The 20944-nt window shown below is 46.8% G+C and overlaps 1 protein-coding gene across 3 annotated transcripts in view; it reads right to left on the reverse strand.

The window, feature by feature from the left end:
* The window catches only part of LOC129697533 (myomesin-2-like), a 130220-nt gene that overhangs the window by 48259 nt on the left and 61017 nt on the right, over positions 1-20944 (reverse strand). For 2 of the 3 annotated variants that reach the window (XM_055636187.1, XM_055636188.1), the window contains 8 exons: positions 20450-20591; positions 17176-17375; positions 15485-15538; positions 13726-13853; positions 11893-12076; positions 8182-8356; positions 6272-6393; positions 3241-3258 (listed from right to left, as the gene is read on the reverse strand). In XM_055636187.1, coding sequence (XP_055492162.1) covers positions 3241-3258; positions 6272-6393; positions 8182-8356; positions 11893-12076; positions 13726-13853; positions 15485-15538; positions 17176-17375; positions 20450-20591 — 1023 coding nt within the window. The remainder of the gene's footprint in view (positions 1-3240; positions 3259-6271; positions 6394-8181; positions 8357-11892; positions 12077-13725; positions 13854-15484; positions 15539-17175; positions 17376-20449; positions 20592-20944) is intronic. The other variant, XM_055636186.1, reaches the window with a different exon arrangement.

Raw genomic sequence — 20944 nt, forward strand, 5'->3', positions numbered from 1 at the left:
CCTACAATGTATGTCTTTGGAATGTGGCAGAAAACCAAAGATCCCAATGCAAACTCACGCAGGTCACAAGGAGAACCTACAAACTCCGCACAGACAGCACCCGTGGTCAGGATCGAACCCGGATCTTCGTCGCTGCAAGGCAGCAACTCTACCGCTGTGTCACTGTGCCGCCCCAAGTCATAGGAGCAGAATATGGCCATTCGGCCCATCGAGTCTACTCTGTCATTCAATCATGGCTGATCTATCTTTCCCTCTCAACCCCATTCTCCTGCCTTCTCCCCATAACCCCTGACACCCGTACTAATCAAAAATATGCCAATCTCTGCTTTAAAAATACCGAACGATTTGGCAGCCACAGTCGCCCTGTGGCAATGAATCCACCATCCTCTGACTAAAGAAATTCGTCCTCATCTCCTTTCTAAAGGTACGTCCTTTTAATCAAATAAAATAATAAAATATGAATATAAAACAGACCCTTGGAACTCCAACCCAGTGCCGCTGCCAGGACAACAAACCTTTATGGCCAAGTTAACACACTACATTTTTAACAACTCCGAACTTGAAGAGTACAAGTTGGCGCCAGAAAGGTGGCCACTCTTGTATGCTGCCTCAGTGTAATCTACTCGTTTCTATCTTAGTAACTAATCAAAGTTACGTATGATTGTGCATAATATCTTTTTTATTTGTGCAGAATATCTAGGAAGATTGTTACTGGACTGTATTAAAAAAATTCCTGTACATAAGTCATGGGAGCAGAGTTAGGCCATTCATCAAGTCTACTCTGCCATTCAACCATGGCTGATCTATCTCTCCCTCTCAATCCCATTCTCCCTGTAACCTTGGGAACATGTGACTATGCAGTACCATTGAAACTGAAGACACTGCTTTTGAAAATGTTGCATTCACTTGAAACAGCCGTACTCTGCAATAGTTTGCATCATGCTTTAAGTTGTTAAATGAGTGATAATGTGATTGAAGTGGAATGAATGGGAACGGAGACTCATGTTATATTGGTGATTCTGTAATACCATTGGGCCATGGGGGTGGCATGCTGCCATTCAGGTCAAAGTTGCCTGGAAACCATTAAAACACCACAAGAATGTGAAAATTCCCCTCCGCCATCATGCAGGACAAGTTATTTTACCACAGTTTGTTTTTGAAGCTCACTTTGCGACCAGAACAACGTAAAAGCCCCTTTCTGATCACCAGAGAGCCGTACACATGGACCAAAACTTTCTGCCTATCTTCGCCAATCGCTTTTAAAACTAATTCCTTTTTAAAACTCTTCCACCTATGAGAGGTTATTTTACCCAGAAGAGTTTGCTCCTAATCTACCCTCACTGCCTCCTCTCTTGCGGTAACAAAAATCAGCATTCCCCCAATTTAGGATCTCAACTTGAGGATCAAACTTGCTCCATTCCATAACCGCTTGAAACTTACTGAATTGTGACCACTGTTTTTAAAGTGCTGCCCCACTGACTTCTCCAACCCTCCATCCAGTTCCTGAGATAAGGTCAAAGACAGACCTGACTATTCCCTTCTGAGGGACATTCATGGATGGAATCATAGTCATACAGCACGGAAACAGACCCGTTGGTCCAACTCATTCATGCCGACCAAGATGCCCCATCTAAGCTTGTTCAATTTTCCCACATTTGGCCCATAATCCCTCAAAATCTTTTCTGTCCATGTACCTGACCAAGATCATAGAACAAGAACAGTACAACACAGGGACAGGCCCTTTGGCCCACAATGTCCATGCCGAATATGATGCCAAGATAAACTAATCTTATCTGCCGGCACATGATTCATATCCTTCCATTCCCGAAGACAGACACAAAGTGCTAGAGGATCTCAGTGGGTCAGGCAGCATCTCTGGAAAAAAAGGATGGGTGACGTTTCGGGTCGAAATCTGAAGAATAGTTCTGACCCAACTCGTCACACACCTATTTTCTCCAGAGATGCTGCCTGACCCACTGAGTTCCTCCACCATTTTGTGTCTATCTTTCTTATAAACCAGCAGCCGCAGTTCCTACCTACACATCCTTCCATAGCTGCATATCCAAGGGCCAATCTAAAAGCCTCTTAAACGCCACTTTCATATCTGACACCACCCCTTACAGCACGTTCCAGGCACTCACCACCCTCTGCCCCGCAACCCCCCCTCCCCTTAAACTGTGCCCCTCTCACTCTAAAGCTACTCAAACTGCTTCCTCAACCACCCATCACAGTGTGCTGGGTAAAATTTTATACATTCATAAAATAATTTTAATATTATAATCAATATTATCTCCAATTAACAACCACTTGGGACACAAGTACAAGATCTGAACTGAAACTAATGGTTTTTGAAAATTAAAAATAGATTGCACTGATAGTTATAGTTATGCAGCGTAGAAACAGGCCCTTCAGCCCAACTTGCCCATGCCAACCAACATGCCCCATCTACTATAGCCCCATCTGCCTGCGTTTGGCCCATAGCCTTCTAAACCTATCCTATCCATGCAACCTGTCCAAATGTTTCTTAAACATAGCAATAGTACCTACTACCTCCTACAGCAGCTCGTTCCATACACCCACCACCCTTTTTGTAAAGTTATCTCTCAGTTTCATATTAAATCTTTACCCCCTCTCCTTAAACCTATGTCCTCTGGTTCTCAATTCCCCTTCTCTGGGCAAGATACTCTACCCGATCTATTCCTCTCATGATTTTGTGCATCTCTATAAGATCATCCCCCATCCTCCTGCTCTCCAAGGAATAGTGTCCTGGCCTGCTCAACCTCTCCCTATAGTTCAGATGCTCAGGTCCTGGCAACATCCTCGTAAATCTTCTCTGCACCCTTTCCAGCTTGACAACGTCTTTTCTATAACATGGCGCCCAAAACCTGAACGCTCCAATTACTCTAAAAGTGGCCTCACCAACATTTTATATAACTACAATATGACCCCCCTATTCCATTGACTTCTATTCTCAATGCTCTGACTGATGAAGGCCGTCTTGACCATCCTATATACCTGTGATGCCACCTTCAAGGAACTATGTGCCTGCACCTACATCCTTCTGGTCTACAACATCCCTGATGCTTTAAGTTTGATCAGGAGTGAGTGTTAATTTGTGCTTGTGGCTGGTGCCACAGTGGGTGTTAATGTGCCCATCTATTAACAGACAATGGGTGCTTTAACCCAATGTTAGCCAAAAGGAAATGTGACCGATTCCTTCACCCGTGTCTCAGTACCTACCGTGAGGGACACCTCCTCCTAAAATGGTCAGATTTAAAAAAAAAAAAATTTAGATGTAGCACTGAGCTAAATCCATGCTGGTAACAAGATTCCAATACTTACAAAGATTGAACTTACTTTTGGTGATCGTATATTACATCAAGATTCAAGAGTGTTTTATTGTCATATGTCCTGATACAGAACAGGGAATGCTCTGAAATAACTTGCCCACCACAGCTTTTGGCCTGGAGACACATGGAACTGTTCATGTTGGTGTGCAAAGAAACAGATACAAAGTGCTGGAGTAACTCAGCGGGTAAGGCGGCAAGTCTGGAGAACATGGATAGGTGACTTTTCGGGTCGGTTCCCTTCTTCTGACTAGACCCTTCTTCAGATGTCATCCATGCTCTCCAGAGACGCTGCCATGTGTTGTCAAAAGTTGCTGCCCAAATCCACACAGTCAGGAAAGGGTCACTGCGGACTAGTTCGGATATCGACCCAAAACGCCACCTATCCATGTTCTCCAGAGAGGCGGCCTGACCCACTGAGTTACTCCAGTACTTTGTGTCTTTTTATGTGTAAACCAGCATCTGCAGTGCCTCATCCCCACTCTCAATGACAAAGCATCACATCCAATATCTGACACATGGCTCCCTCCAAGAGCAAGGCAGAGGCCGGGGAATGTGTCAGCTATGTATTACGTCCTCTTCGACATCTCCTCCTCAACTCTCTGCCCTCATTGTGGTGAGAAACCCCTGCACTGATGTCCCAGTGCACCAGAAACCAAACTATCCATTTGACTCCACCAGAGCCACATTACCTTTACATTTGTTTCTGTTTCAACTTTAATCGGGTTCTTCAAACCCAATAAAGTGTGGTTGACAGAAGTACGACAAAAAAAAAAGATTAAACATCTAACAATATGCCGTTGTAAATTGCGTACAATACCATTTATCCATTACACCATCTGCAGGTTTCGGCCACAGTATCTGACAATTTGGTAACATTTAAATGAGGATGTGAATTTAAATGAGCATTAAAATCAGATGCTCATTTTAATGTTACCGAAGATAGACACAAAAGGCTGGAGTAACTCAGAGGGACAGGCAGCATCTCTGGAGAGAAGGAATGGGTGACCGTTTGGGTCTGGACTCTTCTTCTGCCTGTCCCGCTGAGTTACTCCAGCTTTTTGTGTCTATCTTTGGTTTAAACCAGCATCCGCAGTTCCTTCCTACACATTTTAATGTTACCATTCCAAACGAGCACCTGATTTATATCTAATGCTCATTTGGAATGATAAAATTCAAGTTGGCCAAGAAGGTCAAGTTTCTAGGTGTAAATGTCACCAAAGATCTGTGCTGGTGCTACCGCATAGATGTTCTGGGCAAGAAAGCACAGCCTCAGGTGGTCAAGGAAAGTCAGCATGTCCCCATACATGCTTACCAACTACTACAGCTGTATCCCAGAAAGCATGGCATCGGGAAGCATCGCAGCTTGGTAAGGCAACTACTCTGCACGTGGCCACGAGAAAGTGCAGAGAGTTGTAAACGCAGCCCAGTCCATCACACAAGCCAGCCTCTCCCCCATCAACATTTCACGCCAATAATCAAGGGTCACTCATACCCCTGTCACTTCTCTACTCCCCTCTCCCATCAGGCAGAAGGTCATAGTCATACAGCAAAGAAACAAGCCCTCCGTCCCAACTTGCCCAAGTCAACCAAGATGCCCCATCTACACTAGTCCCACCTGCCTGTGTTTGGCCCACTTAGACACAAAATGCTGGAGTAACTCAGCGGGACAGGCAGCATCTCTGGAGAGAAGGCATGGGCGATGTTTCGGGTCGAGACCCTTCTTCACTGATGTCAGGGGAGGGGGCAGGACAAAGATAGAATGTAGTCGGATACAGTAAGACTGGTGGGAGAACATGGAAGGGGAAGGGGATGGAGCGAGAAAGCAAGGGCTATCTGAAGTTAGAGAAGTCAATGTTCATACCGCTGGGGTGTAAGCTACCCAAGTGAAATATGAGGTGCTGTTCCTCCAATTTGCGCTGGGTCTCACTTTGACAATGGAGGAAGCCCAGGGACAGAAAGGTTAGATTGGGAATGGGTGGGGGAATGGAAATGCTGAGCCACCAGGAGATCAGGTGGGTTAAGACGGACTGAACAGAGCTGTTCAGCCTGCGCTTGGTCTCGTCGATGTAGAGAAGTTGACACCTGGAACAGCGGATGCAGTAGATGAGGTTGGAGGAGGTGCAAGTGAACCTCTGCCTCACCTGGAAAGACTGTCGGGGTCTTTGGATGGAGTCGAGGGGGGGAGTTAAAGGGACAGGTGTTGCATATCCTGCGGTTGCAGGGGAAAGTACCCGGGGAGGGGGTGGTTTGGGTGGGAAGCGACGAGTTGACCAGGGAGTTTAGGTGGGAACGGTCTGTGCAGGAAGCCGAAAGGGGTGGAGATGGGAAGATGTGGCCAGCAGTGGGATCCCGTTGGAGGTGGCGAAGGTGTTGGAGGATTATATGTTGTATGCGACGGCTGATGGGGTGGAAGGTGAGGACAAGGGGGACTCTGTCCTTGTTGCAAATGGGGTGAGGGGGAGCAAGAGCGGAGCTGCGGGATATCGAGGAGACCCTACTGAGAGCCTCATCTATAATGGAAGAAGGGAACCCCCCTTTTCTTAAAGAATGAGGACATCTCCGATGCCCTGGTATGGAACGTCTCATCCTGGGTGCAGATGAGGTGTCCCCTCTAAACCTTTCCTACATTTGTACCTGTCCAAATGTCTTTCTAAATGTTGTTATAGTACCTGCCTCAACCACCCACTCTGGCAGCTCGTTCCATGCACCCACCATCCTGTGTGAAAAAATAACCCCTCGGATTCCTATTAAAGCCTTCTCCTCGGTGAACTGACCCAAACTATTCCCTCATGATTTTATACACCTGTAAAATAGTTCCACAAAACTACTATAGAATCCCTATCCTTTGACTAAATCCCGATCATCGTTTGCCCGCACACTAGCAACATATGACTGTGCAAGAGTCACAAGCGGACACTTACTAAGGGCTGCTTGGACAATGATGGGCTCGGACTCTTGAGACAGTTCACTGACCCCGACGGCGTTAACAGCTTTCACGCGGAAAATGTACTTCTGCCCGTTCTTCAGACCATGAACAACAAACCTAGGGGGAAGAAAGCAGAGAAAGATCAACGACGCAGTGCGGGAACTTTAAAACAGCCTTGGACAGTTAACGTGAAGGTCAGCCGAGGAGCGGCAGTCTGAGTAGTTAGTGAGTGGATTGGCTGGAAGTCTTGCATGTCCTTTAATCCGGACAAAATTACCAGAATTCCCTTCCAAAAGTCTGCCCGGAAATTTGGTGCCTAGGCCGGGTGAGGCGCTGATCTCGTCCTCATCGGGAGCACCGCGGCCAATTGGCGGGTCGGATTTTCCCCCTGTGGCCCGACCAGAGTTCCACAGGTCTGTTCCCACCGCTGACTTCAGAGACCGACTTATCTTGGCTTCCCCCGGTATCTAGACGAACCATTCCGGTATCGTTCCACCAGGGAGGTTAAGCGGGCTAGGACTCTATTCCTTGGAGCGCAGGGGAATGAGAGGTGATCTTATAGAGGTGTACAAAATCAAGAGAGGAAAAGATCAGGTGAATGCACAGAATCTCTTCCCAGAGTAGGGGAATCAAGAACCAGAGGACATAGGTTTAGGGTGAGCGGGGAGGTAATATTTAATAGGAACCTGAGGGGTAACTTTTTCACACAAAAGGTGGTTGGTGTATGGAACGAGCTGCCAAGGAGGTAGTTGAGGCAGGTACTATGGCAACGTTTAAGAAACATGTTGAGTTTCTTAAACTCTAACTGTTTCTCTCATGGATAGGACAGGTTTTGTGGGATATGGGCCAAATACAAGCAGGTGGGACTAGTGTAGATGGGACATGTTGGTCAGTGTGGGCATGTTGGGATGAAGGGCCTGTTTCCACACTTTGTGACTCCTCTCGGAGGTTGCAACCTCTGTTGGTACAGCAATACGTAGAGTCCGGCAAGGCTGTGTACTCAAACGTGCCAGAGAATCAGTATTAATTAAAGGCAAGGATTGGTAAGAATGACACAAAAAGCTGGAGTTACTCAGCTGGTCAGGCAGCATCTCTGAAGAAAAGGAATGTGACACTTCCAGTCGAGACCCTTCTTTAGGCTGAGAGTCAGAGCAACAGGTGTCCTAAACTTTCTGAGGCGCAACTTTCATCAATGTTCAACTTCTGTCAAGGAGAAGCTATACTTCACCCTCGTTAGACCTCATTTGGACTACGCAGTTGCAGCATGGGACCCATACACAAATAAAAACATTTCTTCCATCGAACGTGTCCAAAGACAGGCAGCTCGATTTGTTACTAACACCTATGAAAGAGAAGCGAGTGTCACCAAACTTCTGAATTCGCTGGGGTGGAACCCTCTCCAAGACAGACGTGAAGCTCACCGTTTGACCTGTTTTTACAAAATGTTAAATGGTCAGCTCGACATAGACTACAAGACCTACACCAAACCCAAACCAATTAGGAGCAGACGAGGGCAGTCGATCCAAATATGTGATCCCAGCTACAAAGACAGATGTGTACAGCAATTCGTTCTTCCCCCGTACAATTAAAGCATGGAATAATCTCCACCCAACTATAGTTACCCAACCAGATGCAACTAAATTTAAAGTAGCTCTTTCTTCCCAATAACCCTTTCTGGCTTAAGCCATCCCTTCACCACCTCCAGTTTAAATTCCATTTGGAATATTTTGGAGGACCAAGAACCAAGAACCAAGAGAGGGAAGTGAGAGATATAGAAGGTGATTTAGAGAGATATAGAACAATGGAATGAAAGATATGCAAGAAAGGAATGATGATCATGGAAAGGTGGAGCTCACAAAGGTCCATTGTTGGCTGTGGGCTAAGTGATAACAAGTTAAGAGTGACCTTGTGTATTTCACGGGCTTGTGGTTGCAGGGTTGCCAGTCATCGGTTCCCAGCAGGCAGGAATCGATGTAGTAGCCGATCAGTTCACTAACGTTCTTCGGAGCCACCCACTGCACCACCACCGAATGCTTTGTGTTCCTCGCACACCGAACGGCCCCGGGTGGAGATGGAATCTCTGAAAAAGGTTAAAAACAAAATAGAGCACAAACATCAAAGAAAGGTCACTTTCAAATGGGTTATAAAAAAATACTGGATTAACTCAGAGAGTCAGGCAGCATCTATGGAGAACATGGATGACCCAAAACGTCACCTTCCTGACCCCAAACGCCACATGTCCATGGAAGGATCCAGACCCAAAGATTGGCACGGTGTTAGAGTAGCTGCCTCACAGCGCCAAAGACCCGGGTTCGATCCTGACTATGGGTGCTATATGTATCGAGTTGGTACTGTGGTATTATGCAATAATAGTGTAAGGCTGGGAAGACGGGCACTAGGACCCAGTGTGCCAGAAGTCAGGCTCCAGTAACCGGATGTGACTGGTACCAGGGGAATTGGACAAGGACATGCCTGGGCTTGCACACGAGGCTGTTGCTGCTGCTGCTGTTGTACTGGGAGACTTGTAAGCAAAAATAAATAAACAAGAAGAGGAAAGTGTATCGTTTTGGCAGGAAATGGGAGACGAGCTGGCAGATATGTTGCAACCCACACCAACTGCTACGTTCACAATACAAGCTCCAGAGCCATTCGATTTCACCAAGCCTCAAGAATGGGATCGTTGGATCAGGAGATTCGACCGCTTTCGGCTTGCAAGCAATTTAAACGCGACGTCGGCAGAAAACCAGGTGAACACGTTAGTTTATTGCATGGGCGATGAAGCTGAAGATGTGCTAAAGGGGCTAACGCTAACTGCAGATGAGAGGAGGGTGTACACGGATGTCAAGGCAGGCTTTGATGCATTTTTTATACCTAAAAAGAATGTAATCTATGAAAGAGCCAAGTTCAATCAGCGTGTGCAACTGCCAGGAGAAACGGTGGATTCCTTCATCACTGCTCTATACGGATTAGCTGAACACTGCAACTATGGACAGTCACAGAACGAGCTGATCCGCGACAGGTTAGTGGTCGGGCTGAGAAACGTCTCATTGTCAGAAAAGCTACAGCTAGACAGAGACCTAACCCTTGAAACTGCTATAACAAAGACAAGGCAGTCTGAAGAAGATAGACGACAGTAGTCTGACTTAAGAGGAGAAAATAGCAAGTGCTAGCAAGTGCTCAAATGTTGATGCTGTGCATGCTAAAAGCTACAGAGAACCCAAATTTCCCTCAAAGCCTCAGCCACAAGCACAAACACCAGGCAAAAATAGACTTAATACACGGCCACAGCCAGGTTCAAAGGCCTGTTATAGATGTGGGAAAATGCCCTCGCATGGGAAATTGGAATGCCCTGCTAAAGATGCTGTGTGTCACAACTGTGGCAAAAAGGGACATTATGGCAAAGTGTGCAGAAACAGTGCAAAATCTCTCAATGCTGTCACTACAGAGGAAGAAGAGAGCTTTTTCCTGGGAGCTGTGGATGCTGGAAAAGACCCGTGGACGGTGCAGCTACAAGTGAGACAAAAAAAAGTGTGCTTTAAAATAGACGCTGGTGCTGATGTCACTGCCATGCCAGCAGAGGTGTACCATGACATTACAGGGGGGCATGATGTGAAGCGCCTGGCAGTGTCGACACGCCCATTGTTTGGGCCAGGGGGCAATGCACTCTCTGTCCTGGGCGTAGCCAGAGAAACACTGCGCAGAGGCAACAAGACAGCCATAGAGAACATTTATGTAGTAAGAGACCTCCACACTGCACTGTTGGGAAGGCCTGCCATAGAACGGCTTCAGCTTGTGTGCAGGGTTGATGGCATCACCTTGGAATCAGTGAAAGAACAATATCCGAAGCTGTGTAGTGGCTTGGGTCTTGTTCGGAGGCCATACTCAATTAAATTGAAGCCAGAGGCTGTGCCCTTCTCTCTCCACACGCCACGCAGAGTCCCTCTGCCGCTTATGGGAAAAGTGAAGGAGGAGATAGACCGTATGGAGAAGATGGGCGTAATCACCAAGATTGAGGAGCCGACTGATTGGTGTGCCAGGATGGTGGTGGTGCCGTTGTGGACTTCACAATGATGAATGGATCAGTATGCAGAGAAAAGTTTATCCTGCCTTCTGTCGAGCACACTCTGGGCATGCAATAATAGTGTAAGGCTGGGCAGACAGGCACTAGGATCCAGTGTGACAGAAGCCAGGCTCCAGTAACCTGATGTGACTGGCACCAGTGGAGTTGGACAAGGACATGCCTGGGCTGGCACACGAGGCTGTTGCTGTTGCTGCTGTTGTACAGAGTTGTTAAATAAAGAGATACTCCGTTTACGTCGTGGTACGAGCCTTATTACAAGCATAACCCGACAGGTACGTTCTCCTAGTGACCATAAGCTTTTTTTTTCCAGGAGCTCTGGTATCCAGTTTAGGTGGCTTGGTAAAATTGTAAATTGTCCATAGTGTGTGTAGGATGATGTTAATGTCTGGGAATCGCTGGTCGGCGCGGACATGGTGGGCCAAAGGGCCTGTTTCCGCGCTATATCTCTAAACTAAACTGAACAAAACATCACCTATCCTTAGAAGGGTCTTGACCTGAAACGTTGCCTATCCATTGAAGGGCTCCTACCCGAAATGTTGCCTATCGATATTTTCCAATGGGTCAGGGTTCACAGGATCTTTGTGAACTCTGACCCGCTGAGTTACTGAGTTACAGATGCTAGTTTACAAATACTAGCATCTGCAGTTTCTTGTGTCTACACTAAGCACAGAATTCTAGGTTAGAAAAGGAAGAGCGTGACATATTTGTATTAAAAGGTGACATTAGACGTTGTGAGTCATGTAACTGAAAAATGCAATAATCATTCTTTGATAAAACGCTGGAAAATTTCACTTCTTCTCATCAACCATCAGCCAAAAGGACTCAGTGCTGGATTGTGGCGGAGTTTTCAAGACAGAAGGTAGACCAAAATGCTGGAGAAACTCAGCGGGTGAGGCAGCGTCTATGGTGTGAAGGAATAGGTGATGTTTTGGTTCGAGACCCTTCTTCAGACTGATGTGGGGGAGGGGGGGCAGGAAAAAGAAACACCCCAGCGGTATGAACATTGACTTCTCCACTTTCAGGTAGTCTTTGCTTTCTCCCTCCTTCCCCTCCCCTTCTCAGCTCTCCCACAGCCCACTGTCTCCGCCTCTTCCTTTCTTTTTCCCGCACCCCCCACCCCCACATCAATCTGAAAAAGGGTCTCGACCCCAAACGTCGCCTATTCCTTCACTCCATAGATGCTGCCTCACCCGCTGAGTTTCACCAGCATTTCAAGAGTTCAAGAGTCATTTATTATCACATGCACTAATTGGTACATTTTTGTCTACCTTCGATTTTTCCAGCATCTGCAGTTCTTTCTTAAATATTTCAAGACAGAGTTTAGTGTGGTTTAGTTTAGAGATACAGTATTAGAAACAGGCGAGTCCGCTCCGATAATCGATCTCCCGTTCCCACTAGTTCTATGTTATCCCACTTTCTCATCCACTAATTCCTGATATGAGTGTGAGATATATTCCGTAGGACACACTAGAGGTAAAGCTTTCAACGAGAGATCTTGAATGAAATGTGACTGCATACTGAACATAAACAATTACCAATGCGATCCTGAACCAGGATGGGCTCGGTGACCTCTGACGACTGGCTCATTCCAAACTTGTTCACTGCAAAGACACGGAATTCATAGGATTTTCCCTCGACCAGGTCAAATATAGCAAGACGTGGTGAGCTTGCCGCGATCTCCACATTGACCCTTTGCCAGGAGGTGGTGCCAGCCATTGTCTAAAAGGGAAACGAGGACCATCGTGAAAATTTGTCTGGTTACACGCTTAAACGTTTGGGCAGATCTGTGGTGCAGCGGTAGAGTTGCTGTGAGGCATATCAATGCTGTTAAGGGTTCTGCCATTAACTGTAACTCTCCCTTTGCATTCGACCTTCCAAAGTGCAGCATCTCACCTCACTTGCTCTGATTAACTCTAGCTGCCATTTCTCTGCCCGTTTCTACAGCTGGTCTCTATCCCACTGTGTGCTTTGACACACCCATCTGTGCCTCTAGCAATCTTGGTATTGTCTGCAAGGTTACTAACCAATCGGGGTCAGCGCAGTGGCACAGCGGTAGAGTTGCTGCCTCACAGCGCCAGAGACCCTGGTTCCATCTTGACTACGGGTGCTGTCTTTATGGAGTCTGTACATTCTCCCTATGACCGCATGGGTTTTCTCCGGATGCTCCGGTTTCCTCTCGCATTCCAATGACGTGCAGGTTTGTACGTCGATTGGCTTCGGTAAACTGTAAGTTGTCCCTAGTGCGTAGGATAGTGCTAGTGTACGGGGTGATCACTGGTCGGCATGGACTCGGTGGGCCGAAGGTCCTGTTTCCTTACTGTATCTCTAAAGAATAAAGTGTTCTATGAGTAGAGATCTTTTAAGTTATATTTCAGATTTGAGATACAGCGTGGAAACGGGCCCTTCAGCCCACTGAGTCTGCTCGGACTAGAAAGCACCCATACCTGAGTTCTATCCTACACACAAGGGACAATTTACAGAATAAATGAAACTACGAGCATGTGCATCTTTGGAGTGTGGAAGGAAACTGGAGCACCTGGAGAAAACTAACACTGTCACAGGGGGAACGTACAAACTCCATACAGACAGCACCCGTATTCAGGATAGAACCCGGGACTCTGGCGCTGTGAGGCAGCATCTCGACCACTGCGCCACTGTGCTGCCCCAGATCATGAGTTGGTTTGCCAACAATATTGGGGTTATTCAGGAGAATTGTTTGCAAGGAACCTAAAGAATATGCAAGTTATCAATGTTATCATTTGTTTCTTGTGATTTTTTTCCCGTCACTAACAAAAACTGACAGCTTGATGCCTTATAAGGAGAACAATTTCACCGTATGTGAATCGAACCTACAGAAAATATTAAAGCAAGGAAACAGGCCTTTGACCCACCAGGTCCGCATCCACCCATTTTATACTCTTCCTACGTGAATCCCACAAATGTATTACATCCATGGAGAGAAAATGGGGATTAAAGTTTTAGGTTCAAGCAGTGCTTTTGTTCCTCGATCTACAGCTGAAACAATGCAGTAATGTCCCGCTACTGCCTTTGAGTAACAACCCTGAGCTGCAACGCTTTGTGTTGTTAACTAGTTGTGATGACTTATGTTCCCTTTTCCTCAATCTCGCACAGAGTAAACAGCAGTGAAGAGGCCGTTCGGCCCATCCAGAACATGCCAGCCCATCTGGCCTTAATTTTATCCTTGCTTATGTGAATAGCTAATGGACATAGGTTAGGCAGCGTCTCAGGAGTGGGACTCTTTTTCAGACTGCCTGACCCGCTGTAGAAGGTCGTTTATGAATGGCCCTGATTGGTCCTGGTCTTTTCTCACCTCCATCTCTTCATCTCCCATCTTTTTTCCTCCATACCTTTTCAACGTAGTATTTGAGCGTCTCCCTGCCTCGGGGATCTGGGGGCTCCCAGCTGAGCACAATGTAATTCTTGCAGGTCTCGGCAGCATGGACATTTGTGGGGGACCCTGGTATCTTCACATCCGCTGTCGAAGAGGGAGGGAGGGGAAGAGGGAGGGAGACAGAGAGAGAGAGAGAAACAGGGCATTGTTATTAACATTCTATCCAGGTACAGTCTGGGTGAGGTCTGCCATATGATTTTACCCAGATAGTAGGCAAAAACAAAGAATGTCACTCTACCTAGAATTTATGAACCAGAGGACATGGGTTTAAGGTGAGGGGGGAGTGGGGGGGAGGTAAAGATTTAATAGGAATCTGAGGGGGTAACATTTTCACACAAAGTGTGGTGGGTGTATGGAACAAGCTACCAGAGGAGATAGTTGAGGCAGGGACTATCACAATGTTCAAGAAACAATTAGACAGGTACATGGATAAGAAAGGTTCAAAGTGATATGGGCCAAACGCAGGCCGGTGGGACTAGTGTAGATGGGGTATGTTGGCCAGTGACAGCAAGTTAGTCCGAAGGGCCCGTTTCCACGCTCTGACTCCATTTGACAATAAAGTATCATGAATCATTGAAAGACCAAGAAAGATTAAGTGCATTGGGAGCAAAAGCACCATCTCCAAAGAAACACTGCTGCTGCAGTGGAAGAAGATTTAGTCTTTAGGCTTTAGAGATACAGCGGGGACTTTAGAGATACTGCCGACCTGCGATCATCCTCTCTACTAGCACTATCCTACAAACTAGGGACAATTCATAATTTAAACCAAAGCCAATTAACCTAGAAAACCTGCACGTCATTTGGAGTGTGGGAGGAAACCGGAGCACCTGGAGAAAACCTGCGTGATCACAGGGAAAATGTATGGACTCCGTACAGACAGCACCCATAATCAGGATCGCACCCGGGTCTCTGGCGCTGTGAGGCAGCAACTCTACCACTGCGCCACCGTGCCACCCTGAATCTCTGCTACTCAGTTTGTGGATTAAGGGTTTCTTTGCCAGAGTACTGTGGAATTTGATCATTGGGGCAAGATAAAACCCACAGCCCTGGAGCTCGGTCAGCTGCACTACCCTTTACATGTTGGGAGAAATGTTAACTTTAAATGCCAGCCAGCAGCTTGTCTTCCAACTCTGATTAATTTTATTTCCACGTGTTGCAGTGATAACTAACGTAGCTGGATACAAGGCTGGCCACTGACTATTCTCTGTGTTTTACATTGACATCAAGCTAAAATATACCCCAATGTAAAAGAATGATTAAGTTCTACAATACACTGGCAAAGAAAAGGTTAATCCTCGCACTGAGAAGCAGAGATTCAGGGCAGCACAGCGGTAGAGTTGCTGCCTCACAGCGCCAAGACCCAGGTTCGATCCTGACTACGGGTGCTGTCTGTATGAAGTTTGTACGTTCTCCCTGTGATCTGCGTGGGTTTGCCCCAGATGCTCCGGTTTCCTCCCACACTCCAAATACGTGCAGGTTTGCAAATTAATTGACTTCTGTAAATTGTAATCCTAGTGTGTAGGATAGTGCTAGCTATGGGGGTGATCGCTGGTCGGCGCGGACTCTGGGCCGACGGGCCTGTTTCCGTGTTGTATCTCCGAAGTCTAAAGTTTAAAGATTCATGTGATCACACAACATTCATGCACATTTACACAACATTTCCTGCAATGTACAGGTAAAACGCACACAAAAATAATATTTGGAATGGGACTTACCTTCCAGGTCGTCCTGGGAAATAACAATCTGTCTGCTGGCATCAAAATGAATGGCTAAGAAAAGAAACAACAAAATATAAAAAGAAGTCTGAAGAAGGGTCTCGACCCGAAACGTCACCTATTCCTTCTCTCCAGAGATGCTGTCTGACCCACTGAGTTACTCCAGCTCTTTGTGTCTATCTTCAAAATATAAAGGTTGCTCAGTAACGAATAAGAAGCAAAAATAATCAAGAACCTCTACAGCAGAGACAAATAACCAAAATGTCTGTACAAAATTCCAATGGCATTCTTGGTTTCTTACATTTACAAAAGTCTTTTAATTTTCTTCTGATGTACCAAGGACAGTACTTTTCCCGTTCGTGACCAGGTGTAGCTCTGGAGACGAGGTACAGAGGAGGAAAGTGAATAGCAAATTCCCGAGCCGACGTTGGGGCGGCACGGTGGTGCAGCGGTATAGTTGCTGCCTCGCGGTGTCAGAAACCCGGGTTCAATCCTGACTACTGGTGCTGTCTGTGCAGAGTTTCCACGTGCTCCCTGTGACTGCGTGGGTTTTCTCCAGGTGCTTCGGTTTCCTCCCACATTCCAAAGACGTGCAGGTTTATACTTTAATTGGCCTCTGTAGAATTGCCCCTAGTGTGTAGGAAATGGGTGAGAAAGTGGGATGACTGAGATGAAAGTCGATCATCGGGAGATGATGATTTACTTAGTACATCCTGTGTTCCATTACCAGCACGGGGGAAAGTTTGTGGACCTAGAGTGTCATAGAGTTCTCGAGATGTATGGCATAGAAACAGTCCCTTTGGCCCAACTTGCCCATGCCGCCCAACATGCTCCATCTACACGAGTCACACCTGCCAGCGTTTGGCCCATATCCCCCTAAACTTTTCGTTTTAGTTTAGTTTAGCGATACCTTGTGGAAACAGGCCCACTGGCTCACCGAGACCACGTCAACCAGCGATCACCATGCACACACAAAGGGCAATTTACAGAATCCAATCAACCTACAAACCTGCACATCTTTGGGATGTGGGAGGAAACCGGAGCACCCAGAGAAAACCATCGAGGTCACAGGAAGAACTTAGAAACCCCTTACAGACAGCACCCATAGTCAGGGTCGATCCAGGATCCCTGGTGCTCTACCGCTGCGCCACTCTGCTGCCTTTTCCTGTCCATGTACCTGTCCAAATGTCTCCAAAGGACATCACTCTGTAGTTCTTATAGAGCCAGTGTCTGGGATACTTCAGGCCCAGACTACATTCTCTAACTTCAAGAAACGCTTGCATTCCTTCTCTCTCAGTCCTTCCCTCACCCCAGTCATCGTACTAGTTTCAGCCATCCTGTTGTGTTTCACTGTCTTCATAACTCATTATCACCCAGCCCACAGCCAACAATGGACCATTGTGGGCTCCACCTTTCCTTGATCATCGTTACTTTTTGCATGTCTTTCATTCATTTGTTCCATGTACCTTCTATATCTCATTTCCCTTTCCCCAGACTCTCAGCCTGAAGAAGGGCCTCGAGCCAAAACGTTACCTACTCCTTCTCTCCAGAGATGCTGCCTGACCCACTGTGTGTCCATCTTCGGTGTAAGCCAGCATCTGCAGTTGCTTCCCACGCTACTTTGTTCATGCTCCTGACTGAGATGAGATAAAGTCCAGCATTAACATTGTCTGTAAACGCGAGGTACTCACTCTGCAGCCTTGCAAAGTCAGCGGGGTCAAAGGCAGTCACGGCATCCGTCACCCTGGAGGGTTTGCTGATCCCGCACTTGTTGACAGCTCGCACACGGAAGATGTAGGAACGCCCCTCAAACAGGCCAGTCACCGGATACTTGCAGATTTTAACTGGGGAGTCGTTACACTGGATCCAGTTGTCCGAGTCAACTTCACGTCTGCAAAAACAAGGAGAAGGTTCTCCGGTAATTTTACCACAGACACAGACGCCCTCATCCTGCTCCAGGAAGATATGGAGAGGAAAGTTACCGTTAACTCTGACAGCAACGTGACATCTTTGGGTAAACGCAAAGCGCAGGAATAACTCAGCGGGTCTGGCAGCATCTCTGGAGAACATGGATAGATGACGTTTCATAAGGTCAGAAGGTCAGAAGTGATAGAATTAAGCCATTAGGCCCATCGAGTCTACTCTGCCATTCAATCATGTCTGATCTATCTCTCCCTCATAACCCCATTCTCCTGCCTTCTCCCCATAACCACTGATACCCGTACTAATCAAGAATCTACAATATCTATCTCGGCCTTAAAAATATCCATTGACTTGGCCTCCACAGCCTTCTGTGGCAAAGAATTCCACCGATTCTCCACATTTTCGAGCTGGGAACCCTTCTTCGGGCTGTGAACCTGCATCTGCAGTAGCCTGATCTTCCAACCTATGACCCACATGACCCTGGCCACTCGCTCATTTCACTCCTACAATGGGGAGATGGTATAGAAGCCTGAAACCCATGATCACCAAGTTCAAGAATAGGTGCTTCCCAACAACCATCATCTCTTGAATAGGGGCAGCACAGTGGAGCAGCGGTAGAGCTACTGGTTCACCAGGTTAATGCCCGGGATGGTGGGACTCACATATGATGAAAAAATTGATCGACTGGGCTTATATCCACTGGAATTTAGAAGGATGAGAGGAACTCATAGAAACATGTAAAATTCTTAAGGGATTGGACAGGTTAGATGCAGGAAAAATATTCCCCATGATGCAGGAGTCCAGAACCAGGGGTCACAGTTTAAGAATAAGGGGTAGGCCATTTAGGACTGAGATGTGGAAAGCTTTTTCAGCCAGAGAGTTGTGAATCTGTGGAATTCTCTGCCACAGAAGGCGGTGGAGGCCAATTCAATGAATGTTTTCAAGAGAAAGTTAGATATAGTTCTTAAGGCTAACAGAATCAAGGGATATGGGGAGAAGGCAGGAATCTGGATGATTCTGGATGATTAGCCATGATCATATTGAATGGCGGTGCTGGATTGAAGGGCAAAATGGCCTACTCCTGCACCTATTGTCTATGTTCCAATGTTTTTTACTGCCTCACCGCGCCAGAGACCCAGGTTCGATCCTGACTATGGGTGCTATCAGTACGGAATTTGTACGGTCTCACCGTGACCTGCGTGGGTTTTCACTGAGATCTTCAGTTTCCTCCCACTTTCAAAAAGATGTCCAGGTTTGTAGGTTAATTGGCTTGGTATAAAAATATGAATGTAAAATTGTCCGTACTATCCCTAGGATGGGCCGAACGACTTGCTTCCTCTCTGTATCCCTAAACTAAACTACACATCACTAACCTGGATTAGAGGATATTAATTACAAGGGGAGGTTGGACAAACTTGGATTGTTTTGTATAAAATGGGAAGTTGAGATGAAACCTCAAAGGTTCAAAGATATTTTATTGTCATGTGTACAATTAAGGTACAGTGACATTCAATTTACCATACAGCCATACAAAAAAAAAAACAAGACACACAACTACATAAAAGTTAACATAAACACCCACCACAGCGGATTCCACATTCCTCACTGTGATGGAAGGCAGTAAAGTCTACTCTTCTTCCCTCTTTATTCTCTCGTGGTCGAGGCAGTCGAGCCATCCGCAGTTGGGGCAGTCGAAGCTCCGACGGCCTGGAGCTCCCGAAGTCAGTCCCTAACCATGATCTTCTATGGGTTTGCGTCTTTGGTTGCACTGCAGACTTTGTTTTTCAGCGGGACAGGCAGCATCTCTGGATAGAAGGAATGGGTGACGTTTCAGGTCGAGATCTCCTTCAGACTGAAGAAGGGTCTCGACCCGAAACGTCACCCGTTCCTTGTATCCAGAGATGCTGCCTGTCTCGCTGGGTTACTCCAGCATTTTGTGTCTATCTTCAATGTAAACCAGCATCTGCAGTTCCCTCCTGCAGACTTTGTTTTTTTGACTATTGGTTTTAGTTTTATATAGTTTTAGAGATACAGCGCGGAAACAGGCCCTTCAGCCCACCGAGTCTGCACCGACCAGCGCTCACCTCATACACTTGTACTATCCTAGAAATACTAGGGACAATGTACACTTATACCAAGTATACAAACCCAAGCCATTTAACCTACAAACCTGGACATCTTTGGAATGTGGGAGGAAACTGAAGATCTTGGAGAAAACCCACGCGGTCACGGAGAGAATGTACAAACTCCGTACAGACAGCGCCTGCCTGTAGTTGGGATTGAACCCTGGTCTCTGGAGCTTCAAGCCCGGTAAGGCAGCATCTCTACCGCTGTGCCACCCATAACTCATTATGGTTATGTAGCATTGCAAGAGTTAATTTATTGTATGTTTGATTATTATGTACTATCTGTATGTCACTGCGTTTATGGTTAAGCTGCAACAATGTCATTGTTCCATTGTGGTACATAAGACATTTAAACCCCCTTGACTATTGTCATTGCCTGAGACACGGGCATCGTACCAGTCACTCTCTCCCTGACTGAAGTTGAGAGCAGTCGTTCCATCCTCCATCACCAGCAAAGGGAGTCCTAAATGGTTGCCCGCGAGCCCAGTCCTCCACAAGCTTTGCAGAGGTCCCACCAAATTGTTTGGCACCTGGCTCCCCTGGGGAGACCATTAGGAGCAGCACGGTGGTGCAGCGGTAGAGCTGCTGCCTCACGGCGCCAAAGGCCCGGGTTCGATCCTGACCTCCAGTGCTGTCTGTATGGTGTTTGCATGTTCTCCCTGTGACCGCGTGGGTTTTCTCCAGGTGCATCCGTTTGCTCCCGTTTGCTCCCACGCTCCAAAGACGTGCAGGTTTGCAGGTTAATTGGCTTCTGTAAATTGTCCCCAGTGTGTAGGATAGAACTAGTGTACTGATGATCATTGGTTGGCATGGACTTGGTGGGCTGAAGGGCCTGTTTCCACTCTGGATCTCTAAAGTCTAAAAGGATGAATGCATGAAGCTCCCCGCTCGTTCGCTGCTACTACAGCACCCATACCTGTCAACAAAATATCCAATCACGGGACTCTCTTTGGTGACGTTGGGCGGCTTCCAGGTGAGGATGACGTAATCCTTGTTGGCATCGTAATACATGGCATCCATCGGGGCTCCTGGAGCTCCCACCACTGGGGCTACAGCATCTGTGTGGGTAAGAGAGGTGGAGGATTGTCACGGCTCATTGCTCCTGTGTGGTGGACCTAACACTGCCGGGAAAAGGTTAACCTGGGTGGCCAGTCTAGATTAGTGTAGTCTAGTCTAGTGTAGTGTAGTCTAGTGTAGTCTAGTGTAGTGTAGTGTAGTCTAGTGTAGTGTAGTCTAGTGTAGTGTAGTCTAGTGTAGTCTAGTGTAGTCTAGTGTAGTGTAGTCTAGTGTAGTGTAGTCTAGTGTAGTGTAGTCTAGTGTAGTCTAGTCTAGTGTAGTCTAGTGTAGTGTAGTCTAGTGTAGTCTAGTCTAGTGTAGTCTAGTCTAGTCTAGTCTAGTGTAGTCTAGTCTA

Source organism: Leucoraja erinacea, chromosome 5 (genome assembly GCF_028641065.1).
Source record: "Leucoraja erinacea ecotype New England chromosome 5, Leri_hhj_1, whole genome shotgun sequence".
NCBI lineage: Eukaryota > Metazoa > Chordata > Chondrichthyes > Rajiformes > Rajidae > Leucoraja > Leucoraja erinaceus.